This window comes from Kryptolebias marmoratus, linkage group LG16, assembly GCF_001649575.2.
Source record: "Kryptolebias marmoratus isolate JLee-2015 linkage group LG16, ASM164957v2, whole genome shotgun sequence".
Taxonomy (NCBI): domain Eukaryota; kingdom Metazoa; phylum Chordata; class Actinopteri; order Cyprinodontiformes; family Rivulidae; genus Kryptolebias; species Kryptolebias marmoratus.
The window spans coordinates 3,127,245-3,153,620 of NC_051445.1; the positions used below are offsets into that span (position 1 = coordinate 3,127,245).

Below are 26,376 nucleotides of genomic sequence, written 5' to 3' on the forward strand. Positions count from 1 at the left end.
AAAGTTGTAAATTGTTTTTATTTTGTTGCATGAAAAAACAAAACCTTTAAAAGCCTCAAGGAGAGCTTTTACTTTGGACCACATTTAGCATTAATGTAACAAAGCATTAAAGAAAGGCAGGTCGACAACATGATATTTATGAAAACAAACAAAAAAAGTCTGAATATCAGAAGCATCAAGCGAAAATGAAGAGAAGTTTTTGCAAGAAATGAAAGAAACAGTGCACATCAGTTGAGTAAAAGGTTTTATTTTACTGGGTGGGAAAAAGATCCTTAAACTTAAAGTCTGCTGGTAAAAATCTGGATTTTCTGATTCTGATAGTTTTCTATAATTCTGTGCAAATAAAGCCTCATGTTGTGGCTAATCCAAGAGAGTCTGTTGGCTGAACGGGAAAAATAAATTCAACATTTTTAGATCGTTGGGAGAGTTTGGCTGCTGGGCTGAGTTAGGAGGTTTAATTACAAGCTTTAATATTATTCTTCATTAGTTATACATTTAAAAAAAAGAAAAGGTGGAAAACAGCCAGAAAAACAGGAGGGCTGGTATCTGATGACTTTAACAGACGACATGTTGAGGCCTTGAGGTAGAGATGTACAAAAAGAAACACACACACCTCACGCTGTTCTCTACCATCTCACACACACACACACACACTCTTACAACATGGTTTGGTGCTCTCCTCTTGTTGTTTTGCCCTCTCACGCTTGTGATGCCTGTGGAGCTCACAGAAACATCCAATCAGATCAGATTTCAGTTTTTAACAGGCTGAGAAGGAAGGTCAAAGGTCGAGCCTCAGTGAGTTAAACCTCCTTCTATATATTTTATCTCTAAAAGCTAAATGCACTTCATGGTTTGGACTGTAGCTGTAAATACAGCCTTCAGGTGCTGATCGGCTCAGCGGCTCACCTTTATTGCACACGTGAGGCCCTTGTAGCCTCTCCGACAGAAGCAGTGGTCAGGCAGAACGCACCGCCCTCCGTTCAGACACCGCCGTTTACAGATGGCTGCAGGAGAGGTAAAGAATAATCACCTGAAGGAAGGTGAAGCCATAAAGTCCTTGAGGTAACGACTCACGTGTTTGACACTGAAGCCCCTCCCAGCCGACGGGACAGTGGCAGGTGTTCGGCCCAACACACTCGCCGCCATTTTTACACTTTTGCAGACAGACGGCTGTGATCAGAAGAGTGACGAAGGCGTGGTTAGGAACTTTAACGACTTGGAAAGTATTCGCTCACAGAAACAACGACACAAACAAATCTGACTGAAATACAGATCCTGACACTTTTTTTGGTCATTTCAAAGAGAAAAACTGAATTAAACTGATTAAAACTAACCTGAAGTTCTAAACTAAGATCACTTTATGTTGAGAAATGATGCAGTTACAGATATTCAGATCAAACATTAAAATTAACCTGAAGGACTGGATCACTCACGTATGTTACACCTCCTGCCCCTCCACCCGGATGCACAGGAGCACGTGTTCGGTCCCACACACTTGCCTCCGTTCATACACACCGGCTCACACACACCTGGGAGAAAGGCGTTCGAGCGTTGACTGCCACGTTTTCCTGACGTATTTTGAATAAAACACCCCGGGACGGGACGATACTCACTCTGCTGACAGCGTTTTCCCGTGTAGCCTTCGGGACACGAGCACACGTTGTTTCTCCTGCACTGACCTCCGTTTTTACAGGGCGGGCTGCAAACAGCTGACAAACAATAACATTTCACTTTTTAAACGTTAAAGAAATGATTTTAAGCAGCTTCTATGACAGAAAAAGACCAATCACATCAGCAGCTAACTGACTTGTTTCTTCTGTTTGTTTTTTAAAAACTACTGTTAATTTAACCATTTATAAACCAAAACATTCGGCTCGATCGGGAATAAGGTGCTGTGACTTTTAGAGTTTGTAACTTTCATACTTTTTGAACATTTTTAACTTTATTTACAGAACGTTTCCCCATAGAAATACACTGAGATTTCTTCAGTTCTTTAAAAACTTTAGTCTCTGAACTCTACTTCAGTCATTTTAGGCTTTAGCTAATGCCCTGCTAATTTTAGCTTTAAGCTACAATTTTGTTATTTTTAACTTTCAGTTATAGTTTTGCTACATTTAGGTTTTAGCTGCTGTTTTAGTACTTTTTGCCTTCAACTACAGTTTTGCTAATATTAGTTTTTAGTTACAGTTTTGCTGATTTTTGCTTTTAGCTCCTGTTCTGTTTGTTTTAACTTCAGGTAAAATTTAGTTTCAGCGAAGTCCTTCAGCTCTCAGCATTCACATCTTCAGTTATAAGTGATAACAAAGCAGGAAGACGTGTTTGTGGTGTTTAAATGTGTCAAAATTACCAATTTGGCACTGAGATCCAAAGAAGCCACCGGGACAAACACAGATGTTGGGTTTCAGACAGGATCCTCCGTTCAGACAGACGGGGTCACAGAGAGCTGCAGGTCACAGGACAAACAAGCATCAGAAATCTGATCCACGGCAGCAGAAACCCGGGCGCAGGACTTCTCCTGTACCTGAGCTGCACGTCGGTCCGTTCCATCCAGGTCTACATTTGCAGACATCAGGAGAAACACACTCGCCTCCGTTTTCACAGTGCCTGTTACACACCACTGAGAGGAGAATTAGCATCATCAACACTTTTAAATGGAAACTACAGGGAGGTAATGAAGTGAATCCAGCCCTGAACAGATGTGAGCGACAGCCACGCCGCTGACGGGGCGTCGCCGTCATCATGCTTGTTTTGTGTCGGTACTTTTCAGCCTGAAATAATCAGCGACTTAATGGCTTTTCAGATTTATTTGTGTAGAACTGAGTTATTTTAGTTTTTCTAAATTCAGCAAAACCTACAAGCAGGAGAACTTTTTTTCAAACATGAAGATTTTCCAACATGTTTTAGTGCTGAAACAACAGTTTAAATCTGTTTTTTTAACCTCTGTGCAGCTTTTGGGGATGGGCAACAATGTTTTTGCTTGTGTCTGCTTGTCTGTCTGTCAGCAAAATATCTGATGAATCACTGAACAGGTTTTCTTTCAGAAACTCACATTGGCTTCACATCTACAACTGAATAACAAATCAAGATGGCGCCACAGCCAACTGACCTCAGCAAACACAAAAAGGGTTATAATTCAATCAATTTGACCATTTCAGAGCTAAAATTTGCTGTGGTAGTAGCTGAGAATCATCTCCTACGCATACTCTGAACAGATCTTGCTAGCTTGCATGAGATCACGCACATCGTTTACAAGGTTTGACCAAACAGGCTGTAACTCCGTCTCTTCTCATCATAAGATGATCTTAGTTTAAAAGTCTGGCATGAACGGAGGCAGGAGAAATGTTTTCCTTCAAGGAACGCTGGGAAATGATGTTCTAGTGCTGAAAACTCTGGTTACACCTTTTGTTGTGTTTGATTTCATGGCTTACAGTGATTATCTCTCAGTAAAAATCTTCACAGTACTTTCAGCCTCTCGGTTTGGAAGAATCATTTTTAAATAAAAAACAGACCAACCATCCAAGCAGCAGGAACAAAGGTTAGCCACACACAGGTGAAACAAATAAGAAAAACACATTCTTAAAGATGAAATGATGTCATGTTTTGTACAATAAAAGCTGGATAATATTCTGTGTTAACGTTTCAGAGTAAAGTGCAGACTTTTTAATGTATTTAAAGCCAATGGGCGTTTTGGAAAACAAACGTTTGCTGATGTTTTACTTCTCCAATCCTGGTCCTGGAGAGCCACCATCCTGCATGTTTTCGCCCCCTGTTGGTGGAGTGAGGAAACGCTCACAACAAAACTAAAAATTTAAAATGCAAACCCTGATTTGTGTTATAGACTGTGAAACAAGAAGCCTCGTCATCGGCGCCTAAATGATCACACTTTGGGAGTTTTGAGGAACCTCAGCAGCAAGTTCCCGAGGCTGACTGAAGGACCGTTATTCATCCCTAAATGAAAGAATAAAAATTAAAGGTGACTTTAGGGCAGGGGTGGGCAATCCTGGTCCTGGAGGGCCACCATCCTGCATGTTTTCCTTGTTTCTCTGCTCCAACNACACCTGATTCAGAGGTTAAATCACCTCTTCATGTTCTGCAGAAGCCTGTTAATCACCCATTGATTCAAATCAGGTGTGTTGGAGCAGAGAAACAAGGAAAACCTGCAGGATAGTGGCCCTGAGGACCAGGATTGGAGACCCCTGGTTTAAAGAGATGGATCTTAGGGATCTTACTGATTTCACATCTGGGCCCAACGTATCCGTAGGAGCAGGTACAGAGGTTTCTGCTCAGACAGGTGCCTCCGTGCTGACAGGGCGGCTCGCAGCTCGCTGCACAGCAAACACAAAGACAGCCGTCAGGAATCTGGGAGCTTTGTGTTTCAGTGGTGAGAATGTGAGCGCAGGTTACCTTCCTCACAGGTGGGCCCACCGTAGCCCGCAGGACATTCACACACGTCGGGTTTCACACACTTCCCCTGGTTCTTACAGTCAGGTCGACACACGGCTGAGAGGCAGATTAAATAAACCAAATCAGGCAGTGAGGTAAATGAGTCGAATCTTGAGAGGTGATGAGGAGTTAATGAGCTTGTTTTCCTGCACAGATAAACAAATAAACAGTGAGAAAGCCGTCTCGCTCTCACCTATGTGGCAGTTGTATCCGGTGTAACCCTCTTTGCAGGTGCAGGTGTTGGGCAGAGTGCACTCCATGTTCCTCCCACACTGATATCTGCACACAGCTGCAGAAAAACACCCAACTCATGCTCAATCAAAAATAAGCAGACTGGTTTACGGAGAGTAGACGATGAGATTTATTGAACGGCAGCCTGCGAAGCCATGGGTGACAACCGTTTATAGGGGATAAAAGCTGAAATGTAGATTCTCTTGGATGCTGCTGCATCACAAAACTGAAAGAACTCAGCTGAATATCCTTCTTTTATACAAGACAGATGGAAAACGATACATTAAATACGTAAAAGTAATCAGTACTGCTGGTGCTAAAGCTAAAAATCAGCAAAACTGAAACAAAAACACACAGAATGAGGAATAAATGCAGCTAAAAGCTAAATGGGGGCTAAATTTTAAAGAGAACAATGATTTGAAGGAATCTCAATTTTATTTAAATTAAAGAAAAATATTTTTGAAAATGATAAAAGTTACAAAAACTTTAAGTCATAGGAAACTATTCCTGATGTAGCTGAATGTTTTATTATACGAATGGTAAAAACAGAACAAAGTATGCAAACAGATTGATTCCAGAAGAGGAAAACAACAACACAACATCATTTAACTACCTTTAAAATGTTGTTAATAAATATGTTTTTGTTTAAATGTGGTAAAACTGAAAAATAACAATTTTTCAGTAGATATTAAATATTAAGCCATTTAAAGGTACAATATGAAGGATGTAGTGACCTCTAGTGGCAGAAAAAGAAACCTGTAAACCCCCACACAGACAAGGATGAGAGCAGCTTTTTACACATAAATGGTTGATTTCCAGGGTTTTATTTTCATGTACTTTGACATTAATAAACACATTGTTATGATCACTACACTGCAACGCTGATAATCAAATTACTAAATGTTAAACATTAGAAATAAAGTTAGGATTATATATCAAACTCTGAGTTTTTAATGATCTGCGTTTACTTTTCCCTGACTTATAAATCTCACCTACCTTTACATACGACTCCATCCCCCGTGTATCCGTACGGGCAGCGGCCACACCTGAAGGAGCCGGAGCCGGAGCCGGAGCCGGAGCCGGAGCCGGAGCCGGAGCCGGAGCCGGAGCCGGAGGCCTCACAGGAAACCCCCGGGAAGCAGGGAGAGTCAGCACAGGTCACGTGGTGGGTCGGTGACCTCCATCTGACCCCGGCTGACAGGTCAGGGGTCAGCTCCACCCTGCTGGAATGACCTCCGTGGACAGGAGGAGCAAACGCCGTTTCATTCTGAGGCGTTCCTGCTGTCTTTCTGTCTTTGAGGGGAACTCTTCTGAAGCCGGAGCTCTCTAGGCTCGACTTCCTGTCAGGCGGCCGTCTGTGTGAGGCGGGAGATGCTGACGAGAAGGAAGAAGTTCCCTCTTGGCTGGAATCGGACTTGGGGATGTGATTATGACCGTTTGCTCCACTGTTGACTGTTTGTTGACCTGCAAGACACTGGAAGTTAGAGGACATGACTTAAAAACAATAAACACAGCCTCAGTTACTGACAACAACACATTCAACCAAACTGAGTCAGGGTAACGCAGGCTGCAGTGGTGATGTGTTTGGGATCATATGTTAAAAAAAGAAGCTGCTGCAGCTCTGATGCTTTTTAGCTGCTTTCTTTATGCCATTCTTTCAGATAAAACATATAACTGATGAAAGGCAATGCACCAAACCATGATAACACCTCCACCCTGTTTTATAGATGGCTGTAGCTTCTCATCTTTTCCTCTCCTGACCTTCGCTGAACTAAATAACAACAGTTTGAATCAGAAGAAGACGCACTATAAGACTTCCTGACTGGCATCTTTCCAATATTATCTTATGTGTCGAGGCTTCAGCGAACAGAGGGTTAATCTTTTATAAAATGAAGTTTTTCTTATGAACTGAACTCTCAGATTTGGTCCACAGGCTCCAAATAGTTTGGATTTTCTACCTTTTTAAGGACTTACTTCACACCATGCAGAGATAGGACAAATTTTTCTTTGGTATTCACTCTATTTTATTAAAAAGTACCGTTTTCTAATTGTAACATTTTGTAATATTTAACATTGTTTGTAACAGGTGAGTCGTGGCAAAATGTAAAAGTTTGTTTGGTTCAGAGTTTCCTGTTGCCATATAAGGAAAAAAAAATTCTTTTTTTGTATTTGTCTCTTTATGATAACACCCAGTGAATTTTGTTCATCGATCTAATTTGACCTGGTTTCAGAAAACAGCGTCCACTCTCACCCGTTGCTGTGCATGTCTGTCCGTTGCCATGGAGACCAGGAGGACAGGGTCCGCAGGCGAAACCTGCTGACACATGGACACTTTCGAAGCACTGGACCCCCGGGTGACACGGCGCTCCGCTGCACGGAGACGGACCGGATGGTTTGGGTCCCGGTGAAACCTGCGGCGTCGCCACCTCCACACCCGGAGACTCTGGGTTACCATGGAAACAGAAAGATCATAAACCTGAGCTTCAGTTTGGGACTTCATTTACTTCTGTTAAATGCAAGGATTAAAGGACAGCATCAGAAGAAAGACTTCTACAGTTTTATTGTCAGAAGATAAGAACGTGGGACTTACGGTTGCAGGTTTTTCCGTCGCCGCTGTATCCTGGTGGACACGATCCACAGAAGAAGGAGCCCGGCGCGTTGCTGCAGCTCACTGTGGGGAAACAAGGCTGGGAGACGCACTCATCTATGTCTTCTCTACAAGTAGGTCCTGAAAAACACACATAAAATAATCCCAACAACATTCAAAACCTCCCAAACCCGTAAATGTTAGGAATTCATCGCTAACGCTGAAAATGAGACATTATAAATACTTACAGCTACAAACAAGCAGCTGATTTATTTTAATTATCGCAATATAAAGTTACAGAATGAGATCAAGAGACAGCAGTTTCTTTATCAGAAAGATTTTCAGTTCAAAATTAGGGTTTTAAGTTCAAACTCAAGTTAGTTTATTGTCATGTGACGAAGTCACACAGTACACTTTCTATAAAACCTGGTAGAACAGAGGAAATAAAGTCAACACTAAATAAGACTAAATATTCAAGGTAAATAGTATAAAAACTGTAAAAAGGTTAGCAGCATATGAGGAACTTAAATTAGAAAGAAGGATGTAGCTCATATAAACAACAATCAGTCCAAAAAGTACAAACAAGTAATAAAAATAATAATAATAATTTGCTAAATACAGTTAAGTATCACACTGATTTGTGTGCAAACATGGGATGCAACAAAGAAAAAGATATTTTGTTGTGCAAAATTAATAAATAAAATTCTAAAATCTGCCACATGTGAGTTAATGTGTGCAGAAAGCAGAATTATTGAAGCTTTTTTCTACCTGGGGGATATTTCCTACCTGTCATTCCAGGAGGGCAGATGCAGGAGAACAAGTTGGGTCCGTCGATGCAGCGGCCGAGTCTGCAGGGGTTCGGTTTGCAGTCGTCCATGTCCACCTCACACCTCCGGCCCGTGAACCCATCCCGACACACGCACTCGTGTTCCCCGCCGCCACCGGAGACGCACGAAGCTCCGTTCAGACATTCACAGGGCTGAACAAACACCTGCAGGAGAAAAACAACAACTCAGCACATCGATGTGCAGCGAGATATATCAGCATCAAACAGGAAGTCACTATTAACGGAAACAAACCTTCTAATAAATAATTTACAATAAATAATGCAAACCTTACAATTAAATAACAAGTTTCTTCTTGTGTTAGAGTTTGTTCAACATCAGCTACAGTTTAAAAACATTTATAATCACATATAATATAACCACTTATAATTCTGACATTTTAAACTAAATTTACAAGCTGAAATCTCTGAAAATAAGATTTTAAAAGCTCTGACTGAAGCTTCTACATTCAGCAGTGTGCTGCCTGTTAAGAAGAGGCCAGTTTAAGATTTTAAAAATCTGCTTTTGAATATTTTAAACAGCATGTCTCATTACCCCGGATCAGAGCTGTGAGGTCCAGCTGTCGGTACACCCTGACAGGGACTCAAACCCCCGAACGTTTCACTTCCTGACCCACAGAAACTGGCACAGACTTCAGACCCTGACCACCTCTGGTTTAAACGTACAAACATTAATAAGTGAAATAAACGAGGTCATAATAACAACACAAACAACCTCACCAAACAGTATGCTTCTTGTTTAATCTAATAATAGTCTTAATCATAAAAAAATAATTTTAAAACTTGATTTTACTCCTAGTAATCACCTTTAGATCCCTTACTTCACACGTGTCAAACTCAAGGCCCGCGGGCCAGATCCGGCCCTCTGTAACATTTCATCCGGCCCTCTAGTCAGGTTCAGATCGAGTCTCTGATTCTTATTTAGCTTAAAAAAACTGAGCCTAATTAGTGAAGTTTTCTCTTGACAGTGACTTAGAAGCCAACAATATATAGTTTTAATTTCTGTATGATCAGGTTTTTGTTGATGGCTTTTTAAAAAAATCTGTTTTAATGTTAAAAAATTCATTTAAAACCTGAGTGAGGCGTAAGAATTGACTGCTAATGATGAGCTTTTTGAAGTTTGATCTATTTGTCTGTGTTCATTAAAGTCTGTTTGCTCTAAATTCTGTATAATCTGTAACTGGGAAAAGGTCATTGATATTTCTATATGAATGATTTGACATAATACATCTAAAACCAAGGTTAATTTATGTCATTTTTAATAAATATTGGTCGTGATTGGCCCTTGGCTAGGACCAAATTTTTAATTTTGGCCCCCTTGCGTCACTGGGTTTGACACCCCTGCCTTACTCGATGCTTTGAGCACCACTGATCTGATTTCCCAGTTTAACCGTGTTCAGCAGAGAAGTTTCAGACAGAGCTAATTTTCGGCTCCACAGGCCTGGAAATACTTCTTATCAATGAATGAAAGCAAACGTACTTCTACAGAGGCTCTGGTCTCGGCGCCGCAGTCGTCCGTCACAGTAAACTGAAGGACGTGTGCGTCTGTGGTGTGTGAGGCGGCCTTCCACGTCAGCAGGCCGGCGGGAGACAGCGACGCCCCTTCGGGTCCTGAAACCAGGCTGAAAACAACCGCCGAGCCCTCCGGATCCTGAGCTCGCAGCTGGTGGATTAAACTGTCTCCCTGGAAGGAGCGGAGGCCAAACGGCGGCGACTGGAACAGCGGAGGTTTGTTCTCTGAAGGCGAAAAAAAAAAGAGACTGACTAAATCTGTATGTGACCAAAGGTAGCGTAAAGAGGGAATACAGGTAGACAGAGAAGGTAAATGTGTAAAAGCATCTATTCTTTTAACAACATATAAGAAGAATAAACATTTCTTGTCATAAAATGAAAACTTCTAAAGCAGACTGGGTTTTCTGTTCCTCTCTAGCACTGATAATAATTTTGTATAAGTTCAAAAGGTCAATACGTCATAAGGAAATACTCAAATAATGACAGGATGAATCTGAACTTGAATGCTGCTGAAGTTGTTAACTGTTTTAGCACCATAATAATAGATATATTTATTGAAACGCCTGATCTTCTTTGTCTATTTTTGTCAATATTTGTGTCAAAAAATGCCCTGTGTGTAAATAATTTACAACCTTTTTCCAGGAGAAGTAGAACTTTCAAAATTTGTCAACTGTTTATCGTTCTTATGTAAATAAATACCTAAAACTATGTTATAAGAAGAAAAGGATAAAAACGAAAATGAATTTTCTTCCAACTTTCTTTTTATTAATTCTTGAAAAGTGCAGATCGAACATTTCTGAGATGGCAGGGATGAGTTATGGTAATTTGCGCCGCGGCGCCGCGGGTGATCCCTGTGGTTTTAAACGGGTTAAAGCTTGAAGAAGCAGAACGTCAGCTAATAGCTAAAAGGAGCAAAAGAAGACAAAAAAGAGCAAGTACACTGAAGCAGAATTCAAAGAGAAAAATGTTTTTGAAGGCCTTGAAGTGATCTTAATGTATTTAATAGGGAAAATGTATTAAAATAAAACAATCAGCATTTAGACGAGTGAGTTCAGTAAACGACCTCCTCCCACCTCGGAAACTTCCTCACATCTCTGACCCAGTTTGAGCTGAAGAAGTAAAGTTGGTCAGGAAGTGGAACAAAGAGTCCGGTTGCCTGCAGACAGAACCGGGTTCAATCTGCACCGAGCTGCTGACAGACGAATCATCCAGACTGGCCCCCGGAGCGGCGGGGTGGGAAAATGAAAGCGCCGACAGGTGGGTTTACCTCAGCAGGTCTCTCTGGGATTAGATGTGCCGTTTAGTGACTGAGCCGTGATGATTTATTTCATAAGTTCGATTTACAACTTCAAACTGAACAATCGTTTCTGAATTTAACTGAGCCCAGATATTTAAATTATACTGTCCCCTTATTAATTTCCTATTTGCTTATTTTAGTGTTTATTTGCAGATTGCATCACTCGTCTTTATATTCTCCACTCATGAGGCCTCATTAGGCAGCTTCCTAACCTCCAAAATGTCAGTTTTTAAATTGGATTTAATATGTTACCTTTTCTGCATGGTTTGTTCGTTTCATGTGGCCATTTAAAGCAGAAAGGTTCCGTGTTCGTACCTTCAGTTTTGGACCACGTGTGTTTGGACAAATTGGGCCGACAGGCGAGGCAGCGGCTGCTGGGACTGGACTCCCCGTCACTGTAACACGCACCGTCGATGCTGCAGGTTCGATCCTGGTGGAACACAAACAATAAACACACAAACAGACGTTCAGAGCTCGCTACAAACACGTCCGGGTTTTAAGCATTTACGCTTTGGATTAAAAACTGTTATTCTCCTGCAGAAAACCTGATTAGATTTACAAAACAGTGCCTCGCAAAGTGTATCAGTAAATAATATATGAATATTTTTGATTTTGAAACAAAATAACTGAGTTCAATAACATCTTTCATTTCAGGCTTCTCAAATAAAAGCAGCAGTTCGAGGAAGAATGCATATCGCCCGTCGCCTTGCAAGCCAAAGTTTCAAACAAAGAGGTGTTTTTGACCTGTTGTCACTCAGTGTGTGTTAGGGGCGACTAAAACTGTGAATTATAGTCATTTTTCTGTTAGCTGCAGTCAATTAGCTGCGGCAGCCATCTTGATTCAGGTTGACATCCAAGGATTTCTTTCAGAAAGTTTCATTAAAATACGTCCGGTGGTTAATGAGGTGAACAATTACATGATCGTCCTCCTTTCATGGCTTCATGGTGATAAAAATTAGTTTCTTTCTGATTTCTGATAAATCTGTTTGGATGTGGTGCAGGATGCTGCTTGATATGAAACAGAAAATAAATCCCGTCAGAGCCGAACCAGCACATTTAGTTTCAGCCCCACAGTACCGTTCTGAGTTAAAGTAAAGATATTTGATGGTCTGAACGTTTCGCTCCATCCTCCTGTAATCAGAAACCTCCCACACAGACAGAAGCCGAGCGTTTCCACTTGAGGAGATTTAAGGATGAGGGCGCAGCGGGCGGGGCCTCACCCTCAGGGTGCAGGTGGCGTCTGCGTCCGGGCTGCAGGTCTGACACGCTCCGTCGTACACGCTCAGGATCTTGGAGTTACTGAAGCCGTAGCCGTCGTTAGAAACCTGCCATCAGCAGAAGCTTGATTACTGCGGCTCACAGGGAAAAAGCGTTAAAAACCCAAACAGGGTCAGAGCTTCAAATGTTTTCAGTGGACGGGGTGAGAAGGTGTTATGATGCAGTAGTTCTAGCTCACATTCTTTACTTCTTAAGCCAAGATGTAACTAAAGCTGGACAAACAGGATTCTGTTCTTTCTCTAGGAAAAACAACCTAACCGTCGTGCTTTCATACATTTTATTTGTTCAGAGCTGAAGGGAAGAAGCTAACATTAATCAGGCAGAATAAACAAACTGTGAGTTTAACCAGTTGGAGACGTGACTGACTCGGATCTGCCAGCGAGCAACGGGTCCGTTTCCTCCGCCTGCAGGAGCCGGGCCGTCCTCCGGGGGCAGCTGGCACTCCAGAGCTGTCTCGTTCAGAAAGATGGCCGAAACAAAACGAGGGGCGTCCAGAACCCACTCCCCGTCATCCAACTGGACACGAGGAGAAGAAGAAGGTCCGTCAAGTCAGACAAAACAGTTAGGAACAGAAAACAGCCGAGCTAAAAATAAAAACATTTTTTTTAAAGAAGCAGGAAGAGAGGATGTAAAATATTCTGTTAACTTGGCAAAGTTAATAAAAAAAAAGGATTTCAAGGATCACTCTCCAAATTATTTTCTGCAAATACAGTCACTTCTGGTTAAAATGTAAATATTTCTGCAACCCAGTCTGTCCAAATATGCAGAATGTATCAAAAAAAAGACTAAAATCATAAAACAATTAAGAGAAAGAAAAAGCTTGTTCTTTGCCAGAGAGTTTTAATGACTGTTTGTGATGAAACATAACTGAGATGAAGTCTGAATGTTCAGCACAGATCATCCACTGATTCAAAATGTTTACATATTGTGTCTAAAACCCCAACCTGTCTGTTGACATTTCTCCTCAGTTTGACCCCTTTCACATTTAAAAGCAGGTTCCTGATCAACGGATTAACAACCGAATGAAAACTTGCAGGCCTAAATATCTTTCAGCTTGCAAAGAAAACCGTCAGAGAAAGAAAAAAGTACCTTTTCTTGAACAAACTCACACTTGAGCTCGTTGGACTCCTTGAAGCCCTGACCGTGGACCCGGACGGTGGAGCAGTCCTGCTGTCGGATGTCACACAGACCTGCTTCCAGCTGGCTGATCTCTGGAATCTGATCTTTACAACATCAGCACAAAGGATGTTAGAGCTGAGAAACCAGCCTCAACCACAAACTAAAGGTTTCACCATCATCATTCTGCCAACAAAGAGTGCTGTTACAGAATATAAGAAATGCGTTTTTGGGGTTATAAAGACATTCGAATCAGTTTTCTTGGGTTGAGCGTGTTTGTTTTGTGTTTTACCAGTCTGTGCGCTGCAGTCATAAGACCCAAATCCTGGGAAGCAGATGCAGCCCCGCTCTGAGCACTGGCCGTTCCCGTTGCACAGGTTTGGACACCTGAGGACGGCCTGGACGTCTCTGTGTCCCTCCCCGCTGCCCCTGGCCTCCACCAGCCTCCTCTCGCACTCGTTCTCCAGCAGCGGCAGCGTTGCCTTCAGCCACGACGGCTCATCCTTCAGCTGCAGGTCGGTAACACACATATCCATGGCTCTGCTGATCACCGGCTCCTGCAGGAGGAGCCGGCAGCCCACGGCGATGCTCGAGTCGGCCACAGCCCGCCGGCACTGAGCCCGGGCCTGCTGCTGAGTCAGCCCGGAAGGTGTGGGCCACGTCAGGGGGACGTCCGGTTGAGCTGCAGCTTCGTGGTCCTCGGGGAAAAAGTAGGAGAAGCTCTCCAGGTCAGACTGGCTCAGGGTTTGGATCTGCCGCCTGTTTCTGCGCTGACGGCGCTGAGCTCTGCCTCCAAATGTGCTGAAGGAAAAGCCTCGCATGTCAGCATTTTTACCGGTGTGACCTGAGGTGCGCTGCCGTCTTCGACTTCTCTCCACTGAGCTGATGTACTCGGCTGTAACATCCAGAGAGGTGATAAAACCGGGGAAACTGCTGATTCCAGGACCAGAGCAGGTGGTGGTTTGTTGGTGTTGGGTTCTGGGAGAGGAAACGTGGGGGTTCACCTGACAGACGCGGTAGTTCTGGGCTTTCCGTGCACTCACATGGGAAGGAACGGAGTCAAACAGGCTGCTGCCTGCTGGGAGTCTGGAAACGGAGCAGTAATTCGTTAAATTCAACGATGGTAAACTAAATCTTGCATGCCAAAGTTTAAAAAATAAAAATCTTATACTCAGAGTATGTTAGGGATAAATTCAGTTCCCAAATTGTAGCACGATATCTTTAAATTGACCAAAAAAACACTTAAAAACCCACCCAGGTTGCAGATTTGTTTCACTAAAATAAAACTGAGGCTGTGTTCATGACGGTTAAACTACAAAAGAATCAGAATTTCACAGAAAATAAAAAAGGAAATGTATTTCCTCTTCCTACAAACCTTGTTAGCTTCCTGAATAACTGACTTACAGAACCTAGGCCCGGTCCCAATACTCACACTTCCACCCTACGTGCCTCTATGAAGTGTGTTTTCAGTCAAAGTGCGCAGGTTACAAGCATGCAAGAATATGAGAATTAGGACAGTATGGGTTACGTCATCGACTTGCACCTCTGCGTCATAACTGTGACATCCAACATGGCCGACCGGTCGCTGTTTTGGTATTTTAAGAAGCTGCCAGTACGATTTTAAAAGTACAGTTTAGGTATTTTTGCTTTCCGAAGTCATTGCAGGAGATATTTGTCTGTTCAGATGTGTTTTGTTCTGACTTGTTGATTGTATTCACACCTGTACATCAGAGTGAAACAAGAATTATTTCACTACTTTACTTTTAAAAACTGCTTTTTTTGTAACAGACGCAGCTCGTTCTGTCACCACCGCCGTATTTCTGCCGTTTGATTCAAAACCCTTTCATTGTCGATAAAGATAATAAAAAAAGAATCGAAATGCCACATGCAGCGATGAATTGTGGGTAAATACTTCGCCGAAGTCTGCTTGGATGCGGGCTTCGCTGAAGGCCGGATGTAGTACTCAAAGGGGGCGTGGCTAAAGAGAACTCCGGAGAATTGGGACGCAGTCAAACCCTTCAGCATGAACGTGCATTTGAAGGACACGAGGGTGGAAGTGTGAGTATTGGGACCAGACATAAAACAGCTGTTACTGACCTCCATTCAGAAATAAAGGCCTGTAGTTTCTCCAGTCTAGCGCCCCCTGCTGAGTGGAGGTCGTTGTCGGGCCGCCCGTCGAAGGTCCCGCACAGACCTTGGGTGTGATTCCGGTCTGAAGCGGGGGCCCTCAGGGTCAGACTCATGCCCCAGTCCGACACATCGGCACGGACAAACGCTCCAGAGGGGAAGGTCACCTGTAAAAGGTCAAAGCTCCAACATCAACATCATCTTATTTTCATATTTTCAAAACAAAGCTTGTTAAATTTTAACATCTTTATGTGATAAAAAAGGACAACTTTTTGAAAATTGTCTTGCTCACATTTTTCCAGTTTCCATTTTAATGTTATATAAATAGCCACAGAGTGAGCATTAACACATAACCAGATTTAATCCAAGTCGTCTTCACTCACAGTCACTTTGCGTCCCTGGTAGGACTCGGTGATCCGAACGCCACACTCGCTTGAGTCTCTGTTCTTCACCAGCAGCCGAGGTTTGCTTTCGCCCATTTCCCCGTCGCACATGTCGAAGGTGATAACGTCTCCGCCGTCCCTCACCGCGAAGCCACATGCACAGGAGGCGGCGTGCACCACGCTGCCGCACTCCCACTGACGGACCTGGACCTCGAACGGCCAGAAACGGCTCCGGTAAAGAACAAAAGTGCCGATCTGATAGTTGTCGTAGAACCTGAGTGAAGAAAGAAAAATGTTACATTAACTTTTTCTCCTTCAAGAACCCTGGTGTAGATCATTTTATTACAAAAACAAACAAAAATACATCTGTTTTTATGACCAATGATCAAGAAACACTGTGAAAATTGCAATAATCATCATCATCATCCTCAGGAAGAAGCTGCAGTACCTGCCATCAAAGGTCACGATGTGGGGATCAGTGAAGGAGTAGCAATAGGCTGAGGGAACATCCTTAACTCTTATCTAAAAATGAGAATTTAATTCTGTTTTAAAACCAAAAAACCAACAAGACATCTGTACTTATTTAAAAAAACAGCAGTCTTGTAACATAACAGCTGAGTGATTTAACTGAAATTTGATGAAGATGAAAGGAAAATGCTAAAGTTAAAACAAAATAAAACGAGCAGAGACTCAAAAACTCAGCATTCACACAATTAATGTTAATGAAAACAAATAAAGTTTCAGTTTTTACTTTAATGTGTTTACCTGAACAGGTTCTGGTGAATATCCGTTCCACAGAAAATTATCTGTGACGACGGGCTTCACGGAGATGGTACTGGTCCGCTCATCGTCTTTCACAGAGTCTGGGATGGGGCTGAAGTGGATCTGGGCTCGGCTACAAACGCCGTCCCTGCAGGGACCCGGGGCCAGATCCGCCACACAGGACGACAGAGACAGGTCTGCGTCCAACAGATCCTCATCTGCAGCAGAGAGACACATTCAGTTCGATTAAATAAAACAACAACACGTTCTCATGCTTTCTCAAAGATAAATTCAAACCTTTTCAAGAGTTTCCAGCACCTTGCAAAAGTCATAAATTACACATATTTAAATAATAAACACACCTTAAGATGATTAATTTACTTACTTTCCTCGTAAAAGCAGAAATTATTGACTAATACAGAAATAAAACTTGTGTACATGTTAAACTAATGGCTGTGATGAGCCACTTTAATGTAGCTCTAATGCACATTTTAAAGAATGTCAAATTAAATTAATCACTTCGCAATTTATTTTTAGTAACTTGTGCAAACTTTATATGATTTGAGATGAATTCAGTGAAATCTGGACACACATAACCATCACCAAAATCAATATTTATGTGATTTTGTGGAGCTTAAGAAGGGACCAAAAAAGAATACAGGCAAATCAAAAAAATGTAAATATTTCAGAGTAAATAAATACTGTTATATTTATAGGTAATGAGAATGTAGAATATGTCAAATAAAACAATTCTTAAAACTGGATTTTAAAGTTCAAAAGTAGTTGGTTGAAGAGATTGTGATGTATTTGGCAAACGATTCATATTAAATCCCTTTTTCATCTTTTTTTTATCCTCGTGCAAATAAAGCTGTAGTCTTATGAACAGAAACACAGCAGGAAGGAGGTTTGTGACCCGTGATGCCTGATGTTTGTAGAGCAGGAAAACAAAAACAAAACTTTCTTTAAGTGGAATTCAGCTTTTATGGTTAGTTAAATTCAAACCGTTTGCTGTAAATCAGTCTGTCGGTGGCTTTAGTCGATAATTTTCCTGTCCTCACCTTGACTGCTGGTGCTGAGCTGCAGCGATAAAATGCACGGGTCTGCAGAGGAGAAAGAACCGTCGGGACACGGGATGGGAATCGTGCTCTCTACCACCAACTCGTACCATCCGCCGTCCTCCGACACGACGCTCTCTTCTGGTTTTATCTGCACAAAACACACCAACACACACACTCCTTTACACAAAAACCCTAAACAGAAAAACGCCAGTATTACGATTTTAAACACAACAAGGAACACAGCATTTAAAATTTAAATTAGTCATAGATTTATCTGGGTTTTTTTATATTAGTCAGAACAAATCAGCAGCAAAACACTTCCCCATGTTGTTGAATTAATTTACTGTCTGTCACTAAAAGTCTTAAAAATATTTTTGTCAAACAAACTAACTAACTGATTATAAAACAACAAGAATTTACTTTCTAAATACTTTCATCCCTAAAAGTTATTACAGTAATCTATTGTTTTCGTTTACATAAATTCATACTTACTGTCATATATCAGTGAACATAACATTTAGAGCATATCAATAAACAGAATATGTAAAATTATAAAATATAAATACCTTAATGCCAGCAAAAAACTCCAGACTTTCCACCGAGGCGCTCCGGACATCCGGTGATTCCAGGAAGAAACTGGAGCTGGAGCAATAAATCTGAGAGAGCAGGACACGTTATTATTTTAAAAGATATTAAACAAGTTATTTTCTTTGAGAAACATATTATTCAGTGACTAATACCAGCGAGTCCAGCCCATGATTCTGCAGCTTAACAGGAGTAACTTAAAGGAATATTCTGTCTGATTTACTCAGGTTCACACATGGTTGTGGAGGAATTTTGCCCCACTCTTTTTTCACACATTGCTTTGGCTCATTGAGGTTTGCAGACATTTATATCTGCCCAGCTCTCTGAAGGTCCCACCGCATCATTTCAGCCAGGCCGAGGTTCTGGACTTTGACTGGACAGATGTTAAAACGCCGCAGCCCAGAATCCCACCTTGTCCCCCAGCCGGAGGTTGAAGCCGTCCAGCTCGATGAAGGCGGAGGTGTGGATGGTGGTCTCCTGCTTCAGCTCCTCCTTCCTGCCCTCGGACGACAGGCGTGACCAGGCCACCACGAAGCCCAGCGAGCTGCTGGAGCTGCTCTCGAAGCTGCACTTCAGGTGGACGGTGCTACCCGTCGCCTCTGAGACGATCACGGGCGCAGACGGAGCGGGAGGCCGATCAGCTGTAAGAAATGAGACAATCCGGTGGTTCAGTGGGTTAGTTTGTGAGCCACATGTTTTAGAGCACACATGTCAAACTCAAGGCCCGCGGGCCAGATCCGGCCCTCTGTAACATTTCATCCGGCCCTCTAGTCTGGGACAGATCGAGTCTCTGATTCTTATTTTGTTTAAAAAAAATGAGCCTAATTAGTGAAGTTTTCTCTGACAGTGACTTAGAAGCCAACAATATATAGTTTTAATTTCTGTATGATCAGGTTTTTGTTGATGGCTTTTTAAAAAAATCTGTTTTAATGTTAAAAAATTCATTTAAAAGCTGAGTGAGGCGTAAGAAATGACAGCTAATGATGAGCTTTTTGAAGTTTGATCTATTTGTCTGTGTTCATTAAAGTCTGTTTGCTCTAAATTCTGTATAATCTGTAACTGGGAAAAGGCCATTGATATTTCTATATGAATGATTTGACATAATACATCTAAAACCAATTAATTGATGTAATTTTTAATAAATATTGATCGTGATTGGCCCTTGGCTAGGACCAAATTTTTAATTTTGGCCCCCTTGCGTCACTGGGTTTGACACCCCTGTTTTAGAGTCATTGTTTAATTATTTATGAGTTATTGCTCCATCAGATCTACTGAACCAGTTTGATCTACAGACATTAACACAGACACCTTTACTTTAAAAAAAAAGATCTATTTTGTAATTACCGGTACAAATTTTCTCCTCTGGAAAAGTAATACTTCAAACCAAAGCTTGATTGATGAATGCAGCAAACAAATGTAGCTTCACGTGTTGAACATAAATATTTGGTTTGTTGGAAACACCAAATATTCATGAAGGCCCAAACTGGACCAACAACAGAAAGGTTGGTTTTATAATTACTAAATGTGTTGAGTATTTTTAAATTTATCTGTAATCAGCCCCCTCCTTCTTTACATGCTTCTCAAAACCTGCCTTGGCATAAATCACAATGAGGGGCGTTGCCATGGAGACGAGGCTCAGAGAAGCCACGAACACATGCTCAGCTCGTTAAGAGAAGCGGAGGACGAGGCCGTCGGTGCATTCCTGAACACACCGCAGCTTGTTCCGGTGTTGGACCGAAGACCGGGAGACAACTTTAGGACACAGAGGAGGCGGCGGGGTTTTTACTTTGACACGTTCCACCGACGTTCGCCTCATCAGCGCCACAGATCGGTGACGTCGTGGGTAAAGCTTCAGACGTCTCTGCAAAACAAAGAGTTAGTAAAAGAGACGATTTTAACACACTGGTTTCCAAGCTTCTTTCCACCTAATGCTACAACATCCCATCCTGCACAAACGGCACAAACGGCACAATGTTGCCTTTTAACTCGTTTTAAATTAGGATCTTTTTGCCAGGATTACCTCCCGTCCTGCCTACGTCTCTGAGCAGCACTTGAAGCAAACACAAGCTGCCATAAAGACCATAATGAAGGAACCTCCACACTGTATTTTGGTTAAAGCCTGTATCTAAACTGCCACTTCTGTTGGGCTGGTAAGAATTTCTACAAGTCTTTATTCTTGTTTGAGTCATATAAAGTTAAAGTGGTCAGTTAATAATAATCTAAACCATTTCACATTCCCATATGAGAAACGAGCTCGGTGCTGCACAAGAAGCAGCTTATTGTGTTCATGGTTTCTGCAAACTAAGCAGATCATGGAAGAGTTCAGTCTGTCAAGGTGAGAGGGATCATCTGAAGATTCGGGGACAAACAGTTTATGAACACATTGTTGGTATACTGATGATACATGTAGCAGTAAATGTGTCAGTGTTGCAGTTACTTCCATATATATGTAACAATAAGGGAAAAGCACAAAAGGTTCACACAGAACAACAACGGCAGCAGATAAAAAGTCATCTTCAGGCTACAAACAGAGGTTAAACCCACCTTGTGCGCAGTAACCCATGCAGCTCTGCGTGGGCTGCAGCAGGTAAACGTAAAACGCTCCACAGTTCCGGACCGTGACCGGGATGCGAAACATGCAGCAGTCCTTGACGCTGCTCTGAAACATCTGCCAGGCAGCACAGGCCGTCAGCTGCCGGACCTCCAGCGGGCCCGGCAGGGACTCACCGGCACCCAGGGACAGCCACACCGGAGCCTGAGTCCCGCAGTGGTTCACCTGGACGGAACAGGTGAGAGGCGTCAGCTGAAGTGAACACAGTTACTGAGCGGAGCTAAAGGAGGCAGAGCACCAGCTAAAAGCTAAAAGTGGGATTTTCTGGTCACAGATCTCACACTTCTTCTAAAAGTGGAACTAAAAACTGACGTCTTACCTCCACACACTGGGTGGGCATGCTGGCCCGCTTGTTAAAAAGCTGAAACTGGTACCAGCCTGCGGTGAGGGAGTGGTCGCAGATGAAGTCCTGCAGCGCCGACGGCTGCAGCCTGCCGGAGCTGAAAGTGGTGCTGCGGTAGGGGTTCTGCAGGACCGAGTGGCCGCCAGGAGCACACTCAGGGGGGAGCGCTGCAAACACAGCCAGAGACTCGGCATAAATACTGGACCTTCACCAAGACTGCAGGCAGAAGAGATCGGCTAAGAAAAGATTTACAGCGACCAAATGTTGTTTTTCTTTCGACAGATCTGATGCTTCAGCCTAAATCTGAGGTTTAAATCCACAGAAATCAACCCGAATGGAGAAAGTCGGATCTTATTATAAGAATGAGTTGATGAATAGTTTTATGAATATTTTAAGGCAAAACAGAAGGATTTAAGGATTCCCTGCTGAATTATCCAAAACACATGAAATTTTAAATACACACTTGAAAGTCCAAAACATCCAACATTAAAGGGTTTCTTGAAGGAATGCATATCGCCCGCCGCCTTCAAGGCCAAAGTTTCAAACTAATCTTGGGGCGGAGTTGTAGCCATCTTGGTCAGACCAGGTAAATTATGTTGTGCTTCATGTGAAGATAAAGATGTGTTTGTGCTCAGAGAACGTGTCGAGGATGACTCTCAGATACTACCACACCAAGATGAGCTTAATGTCAGCTAAATTAAATGAGTTATAACCATTTTGGTGTTGGCTAACGTCAATTAGCTGTGGCAACCATCTTGAATTTGGTTGACCCCAAACATTAAATAGATGTACACTCTGTGATTAATTCCTGAGTTTCATTAAACTCGATCCAAACGGTTTGTGAGATATTTTGCTAACAGTGTCGGTTTTAACAGTTAATGTCAAGGTTTTATGCAACATGTTGTGCTCAGTCTCAGCTACTGTCAGACCAAATTTTAGCTCAGTATTTGTCACACTGGCTGAGTTGCAGCCATCTTTGTGTTTGCTAAGGTCAGTTAAATTAGGTTGACTCCCAAAGTTAATCCGTTGTAGACGCTCATCTAATGATTACTTTCTGAGAGTTTCAATAAAATTTGCCCGATGGTTCATGAGATATTTTGCTAACAGACAGACACAAACTCATTCTTACACAGGTAAAAACATCATCACCTGCCTTTTATTTTTTGGTGGCAGGTGATTAAAAAAAAGACAAATGCTTGAGGATGAGCCCTGTGGAAAAGGTTTGGGTCCCTGACCTCTGAGGTCATGATGGGTTGTTGGGGTTTCCTCTCAGACACACGAACAGGAAGTGGACTCTCAGACTTCCTGTGCAGGTGATGAGGACACCTCATGTCTTCTGTCCTTAGGCTATCAGGATGTCAGCTTTCACCTGACCTCGAGGTCAGGGATGGAACCGTTCCTGTCTGTCTGGATGCACATCTACTGTTGATTCACTTAAAGGAGTCAGCCCAATTCAAGATGGCTGCCACAGCAAACTGAACTTAGAACCTAGACCCTGACAAGCTGACAGGCCGTGGAAAAGGACAGGGCACGAGCTTCCGGTCCTCATCACCTGAACAGGAAGTCTGAGAGTCCACTTCCTGTTCACGTGTCTGAGGATTGATGCCCAAACTGCAAGGACAGGAGATCCATGTCACCAGGAATCCAGCACATTTAGATTATTTATTTAAAGCATGACAGATATATGGTGTCATTTTTATGGCAGATGAAAAAAAACAACAAGTAAAGAAACAAGAAATAAAGGAAATTTGATGAACTCATCGGACTCTAAGCGTTTTAAAGAGGTTTGCTTACCTGTTTGCGCGTGCACGGCGTTAGGAAGTGAGAGCACGAGGCACAGATGTTTGAAAAGAGCCGCGAGCCCCATGGTTGCGCAGGAACCAGCGCGCGACTTCTTCCACCCCAGCAGCGCGAGCTCCGAGCTGGTCTCCGTGTCTCCTCTCCGCCGTTCAGCAGAGCAGAGAGGAAAACCTGCTTCGGGTCCGACTTCCAGCTGGTCCGAGGAGCAGAGCTGCAGCAGCGGGCGGGAGGAGCGAGCCGAAAGCTCTGAGCTGCAGGATTAACATTAAAACAGGCAGGAAACTGCAAGGAAAAAGAACCTTTTCCAATAAAAATCCATAATGTTTGAGTGTCCAAAACTAATTTAGCATAAAACTGGGAAGATGTTAAATCCAAACCTTGGGACATCTGGAAATTTACAACCCCAATTCTAAAATAAAAAAACTTAAAACGTTGTGTAAAATGATTTGTAAATGTCATAAACCCATATTTCATTCACAATGGAACATAATAAACATATCAAATGTTTAAAGTAGATAATGATAATAAAAATATAAGAAATAAGATAACGTTGAGTTTTATGGTGGTCACACGTCTCAGACAAGATAAGGTCAGCATCTCCATCAGTCTGTAAACATCTGGACCTGAGGTTGGCCCATTCTGTCTGTTCAACAGTCCTGGATGGGAGCAGATGTTGTTCTAAAACCTGGACTAATGCACCCCCATACCATCAGAGAGGCAGGCTGGACCTCAGAACAGTTCTCCTCTTTGCCTCAGTCCGTTTTAATGCAGGGGCCCCTGAGGGTCTTGACCTTTGACCTCAGAGATTTCTCCAGATTCTTGAAATCTTTTGATGATATCACACACTGTAGATGATAGGATATTGAAATTGCTCCACAGCCTGCTGAACCTCTGCCCATATTTACTTCTGACAGATTCAGCCTCTAAAATGTTTTTAAACCTGGTCTTTACTGACCTGCTGATAATTAACCTCATTCTTTACAAAATGCTCCTCCAGATGCTTCTTATTCTTACTTTTACAGCCTTTTGTTGCCTCTGCCCTCCTTTTTTTAAACGTGTTGCTGCCATCGAATATAAAACTACTTTACTGTTTTCCCTAATTCTTAGTTTGTTATGTTTACTATGTTCCATTGTGAATAAATAAAATTTGCAAATAGCTGCATCCTGTTTTTATTTACATTTTACACAACGTCCCAACTTTTTCAGAATTGGAGTTATATAAGTTTGGCCTGTTTGCTTTAAAATAAACTTCAGTCAGCTCGATTTAATCATCAAAAAGCAAATAAAAAAACTATTATTCATTGGCTCTGGAAAAAAAAACATTTCAATAATGACAAAAACATCCGTTTTATTCCAACCTGATTTCTTCCAGCTGAATGTTTAATCCGTTAACTGAATGATGTGTTGAAGGTTTTATTTCTGATTGTGATTAAGTATCAAGAAGAAATCAAAATGTTGACAGGAGGAGTCAGTAAATCAAACTCTTCACACCAGATTTCACTGTTTTTACAGCATCAAGAACTCTGTTAATAAAACAATTATCTAAAACCGGATCATTAAAACGTGCTTTTATTGTTTGTAAAACTTCACTACTGGTCAGTCATTAACCACTCAAACAGATGTTCCAGATGTTTCATTTCCCAGAAGAAAACCCAAGAAGTGGGACTTCAGATAAACCAGATAAAACTGTTTTCCACTCTCCGACGTGGAGAAGCTGTTGTGTGAAACTAAACTGTTCAGAGAAAGAAAAATTAAACGAAACAAGTCAGAGCTCCTTCGAAAAACAACAAAAAGATTTATATATTAATCGACCCGTGTTGCAGCAGCTGCCATGCTGGATCTTTGGAACCAGAGTCTGTGCACTCAGGATGTGCTTCATAAAATAACTTCATGAAGCTAAATGCATTAAAAAAATTAATATTTAAACATGCAACAGCAAGGTAAGAACTACACGAATCAACACGAGTCAGCACCTGGAAGAAATAAACTAAAATCTGAGGTGTTTTTGAGGACATATTCTTTTATTTATTGATTTATACTAAGAATAATGTTGTGTTTGTGCACCTGGAGGAGGCAGGACTCGTACTGGAACCAGTCCACAGGAAAGCTGGTTCTGTTCAGCTTCTTTCCTTCTGCAGAGACAACTCCTGAATAACCTGAACGAATCTGAGTTTTTATTAATCCAGTTCTTTTTTAGGTTGGCCTTCTCACCTGGATGGTCACATAAAAGTCCCGAACACCTCAGAGAGTCTTAACCAGAGCATGAGATTTAATAAACTGATTCCTGTTGTCTTTGTAGTCAAATAAAATTAGCGTCCATAAACACAGAAAAGAAGCTCTGACACAAATATATCAAAGTACAAAAAATGTTGTTTCCCCTTTTTGTTTCTCCTATTTCTCAGGTACTGTAAACAACAATAAGTTTAAGCCTCTGCAGCTCTATATTTATTTTCTATTAATCATTATGTCATCAGTTTATTTGCCTGTATTCTGATGATGCTTCCAGGCTGCTCCTCTCGTCTCCTCCCCGAGGATCACGAAGCTGCCTGACAGTTTGACTCCGAGCCTGGAATAACCATCAGATAACTTTCTGTGTGCACTTCTTACACAACCTGCAGTTTTAAAAAAAAAAGTCTCTATTCGTCAGAAACCCAAGGACTAAAGAAGGAGGCAAACAAATAAGGACATAACTGCCTGCTTTAATAGTTTCATCTACAAACGAGCTCATTTTGTGTCATTTTCTCTCATTACAATCAGTTACACGGGGCGTGGGAGAAGTGTCCTCCGGGAAAACCCTAAATAATGACGTTAACCTCCCCCCACTGAGAGGACAACTAACTGCACGGCAGAACTGTTCGTCCAGCAGAAAAACTGAGTCAAATGTGAATGAATCAATAAAAAACTGAATTAAAATTGTCTAAACGGAGGCAGGACTCTGATTTACAGCCCAGCAGAGGGTGAAAGGGACCGCTTCCTGTGGAGATGTTGTGGATAAGTTCGGGTCCACTCTTTGCTGCTCGGCATCGTTTGTATGCAGTTAGAGAACAAGACGCTGTTTACAAAAAGCAAAATTCCTTAATGTGTCACTTTGCTTTGACATCGACCCTCAGTGTCTGTTTGAGGAAAAGAAGAAAGGAAAGAGTCCGATCTGACTTCAGTCCCAGAGCTCAAACAGGAGTGGAAACAGATGGAGGTCCTGACACGTATAAACATTTTGAAAAGGAACATGAAGAATTCATAAAAATGCAACCAGTATTTTCTTCAGCTGACCCTCAGATACTCCGCTTCAGTTTCCTCCAGCAGACACACAACCTTAGTTCACACACTTCGTCATCATGAATGTTGCTTCTGTGCACAGAAAATAAAAATTCAACTAGAAAAATGAGCATTTTCTGAGAA

The 26,376-nt window shown here is 42.0% G+C and overlaps 1 protein-coding gene across 2 annotated transcripts; it reads right to left on the minus strand.

Annotated features, from left to right (window-relative positions):
• LOC108243268 (von Willebrand factor D and EGF domains) lies at positions 1–25,530 on the minus strand. 2 transcript variants are annotated; one of them, XM_017428584.3, is made up of 31 exons: positions 22,972–25,530; positions 21,154–21,344; positions 20,768–20,999; positions 20,010–20,084; positions 18,635–18,864; positions 18,205–18,294; positions 17,639–17,786; positions 16,584–16,798; positions 16,267–16,340; positions 15,819–16,092; positions 15,406–15,602; positions 13,601–14,394; positions 13,282–13,415; positions 12,559–12,708; positions 12,135–12,239; positions 11,230–11,344; positions 9,586–9,842; positions 8,048–8,252; positions 7,265–7,402; positions 6,926–7,117; positions 5,671–6,138; positions 4,637–4,732; positions 4,405–4,500; positions 4,230–4,325; positions 2,522–2,617; positions 2,348–2,443; positions 1,614–1,709; positions 1,434–1,529; positions 1,075–1,170; positions 907–1,004; positions 1–713 (listed from the first exon to the last, which is right to left on the minus strand). In XM_017428584.3, exons 1-31 carry the CDS (start codon positions 23,042–23,044, stop codon positions 699–701), a joined length of 5,238 nt encoding a protein of 1,745 aa, XP_017284073.1. In that variant the 5' UTR covers positions 23,045–25,530; the 3' UTR covers positions 1–698. The 2 variants fall into 2 exon arrangements, 1 of the variants encoding a protein (XP_017284073.1); XR_005234192.1 differs by lacking the exon at positions 1–713 and having other exon boundaries at positions 986–1,004; positions 1,413–1,529.
• Positions 25,531–26,376: the final 846 nt, after the last annotated feature.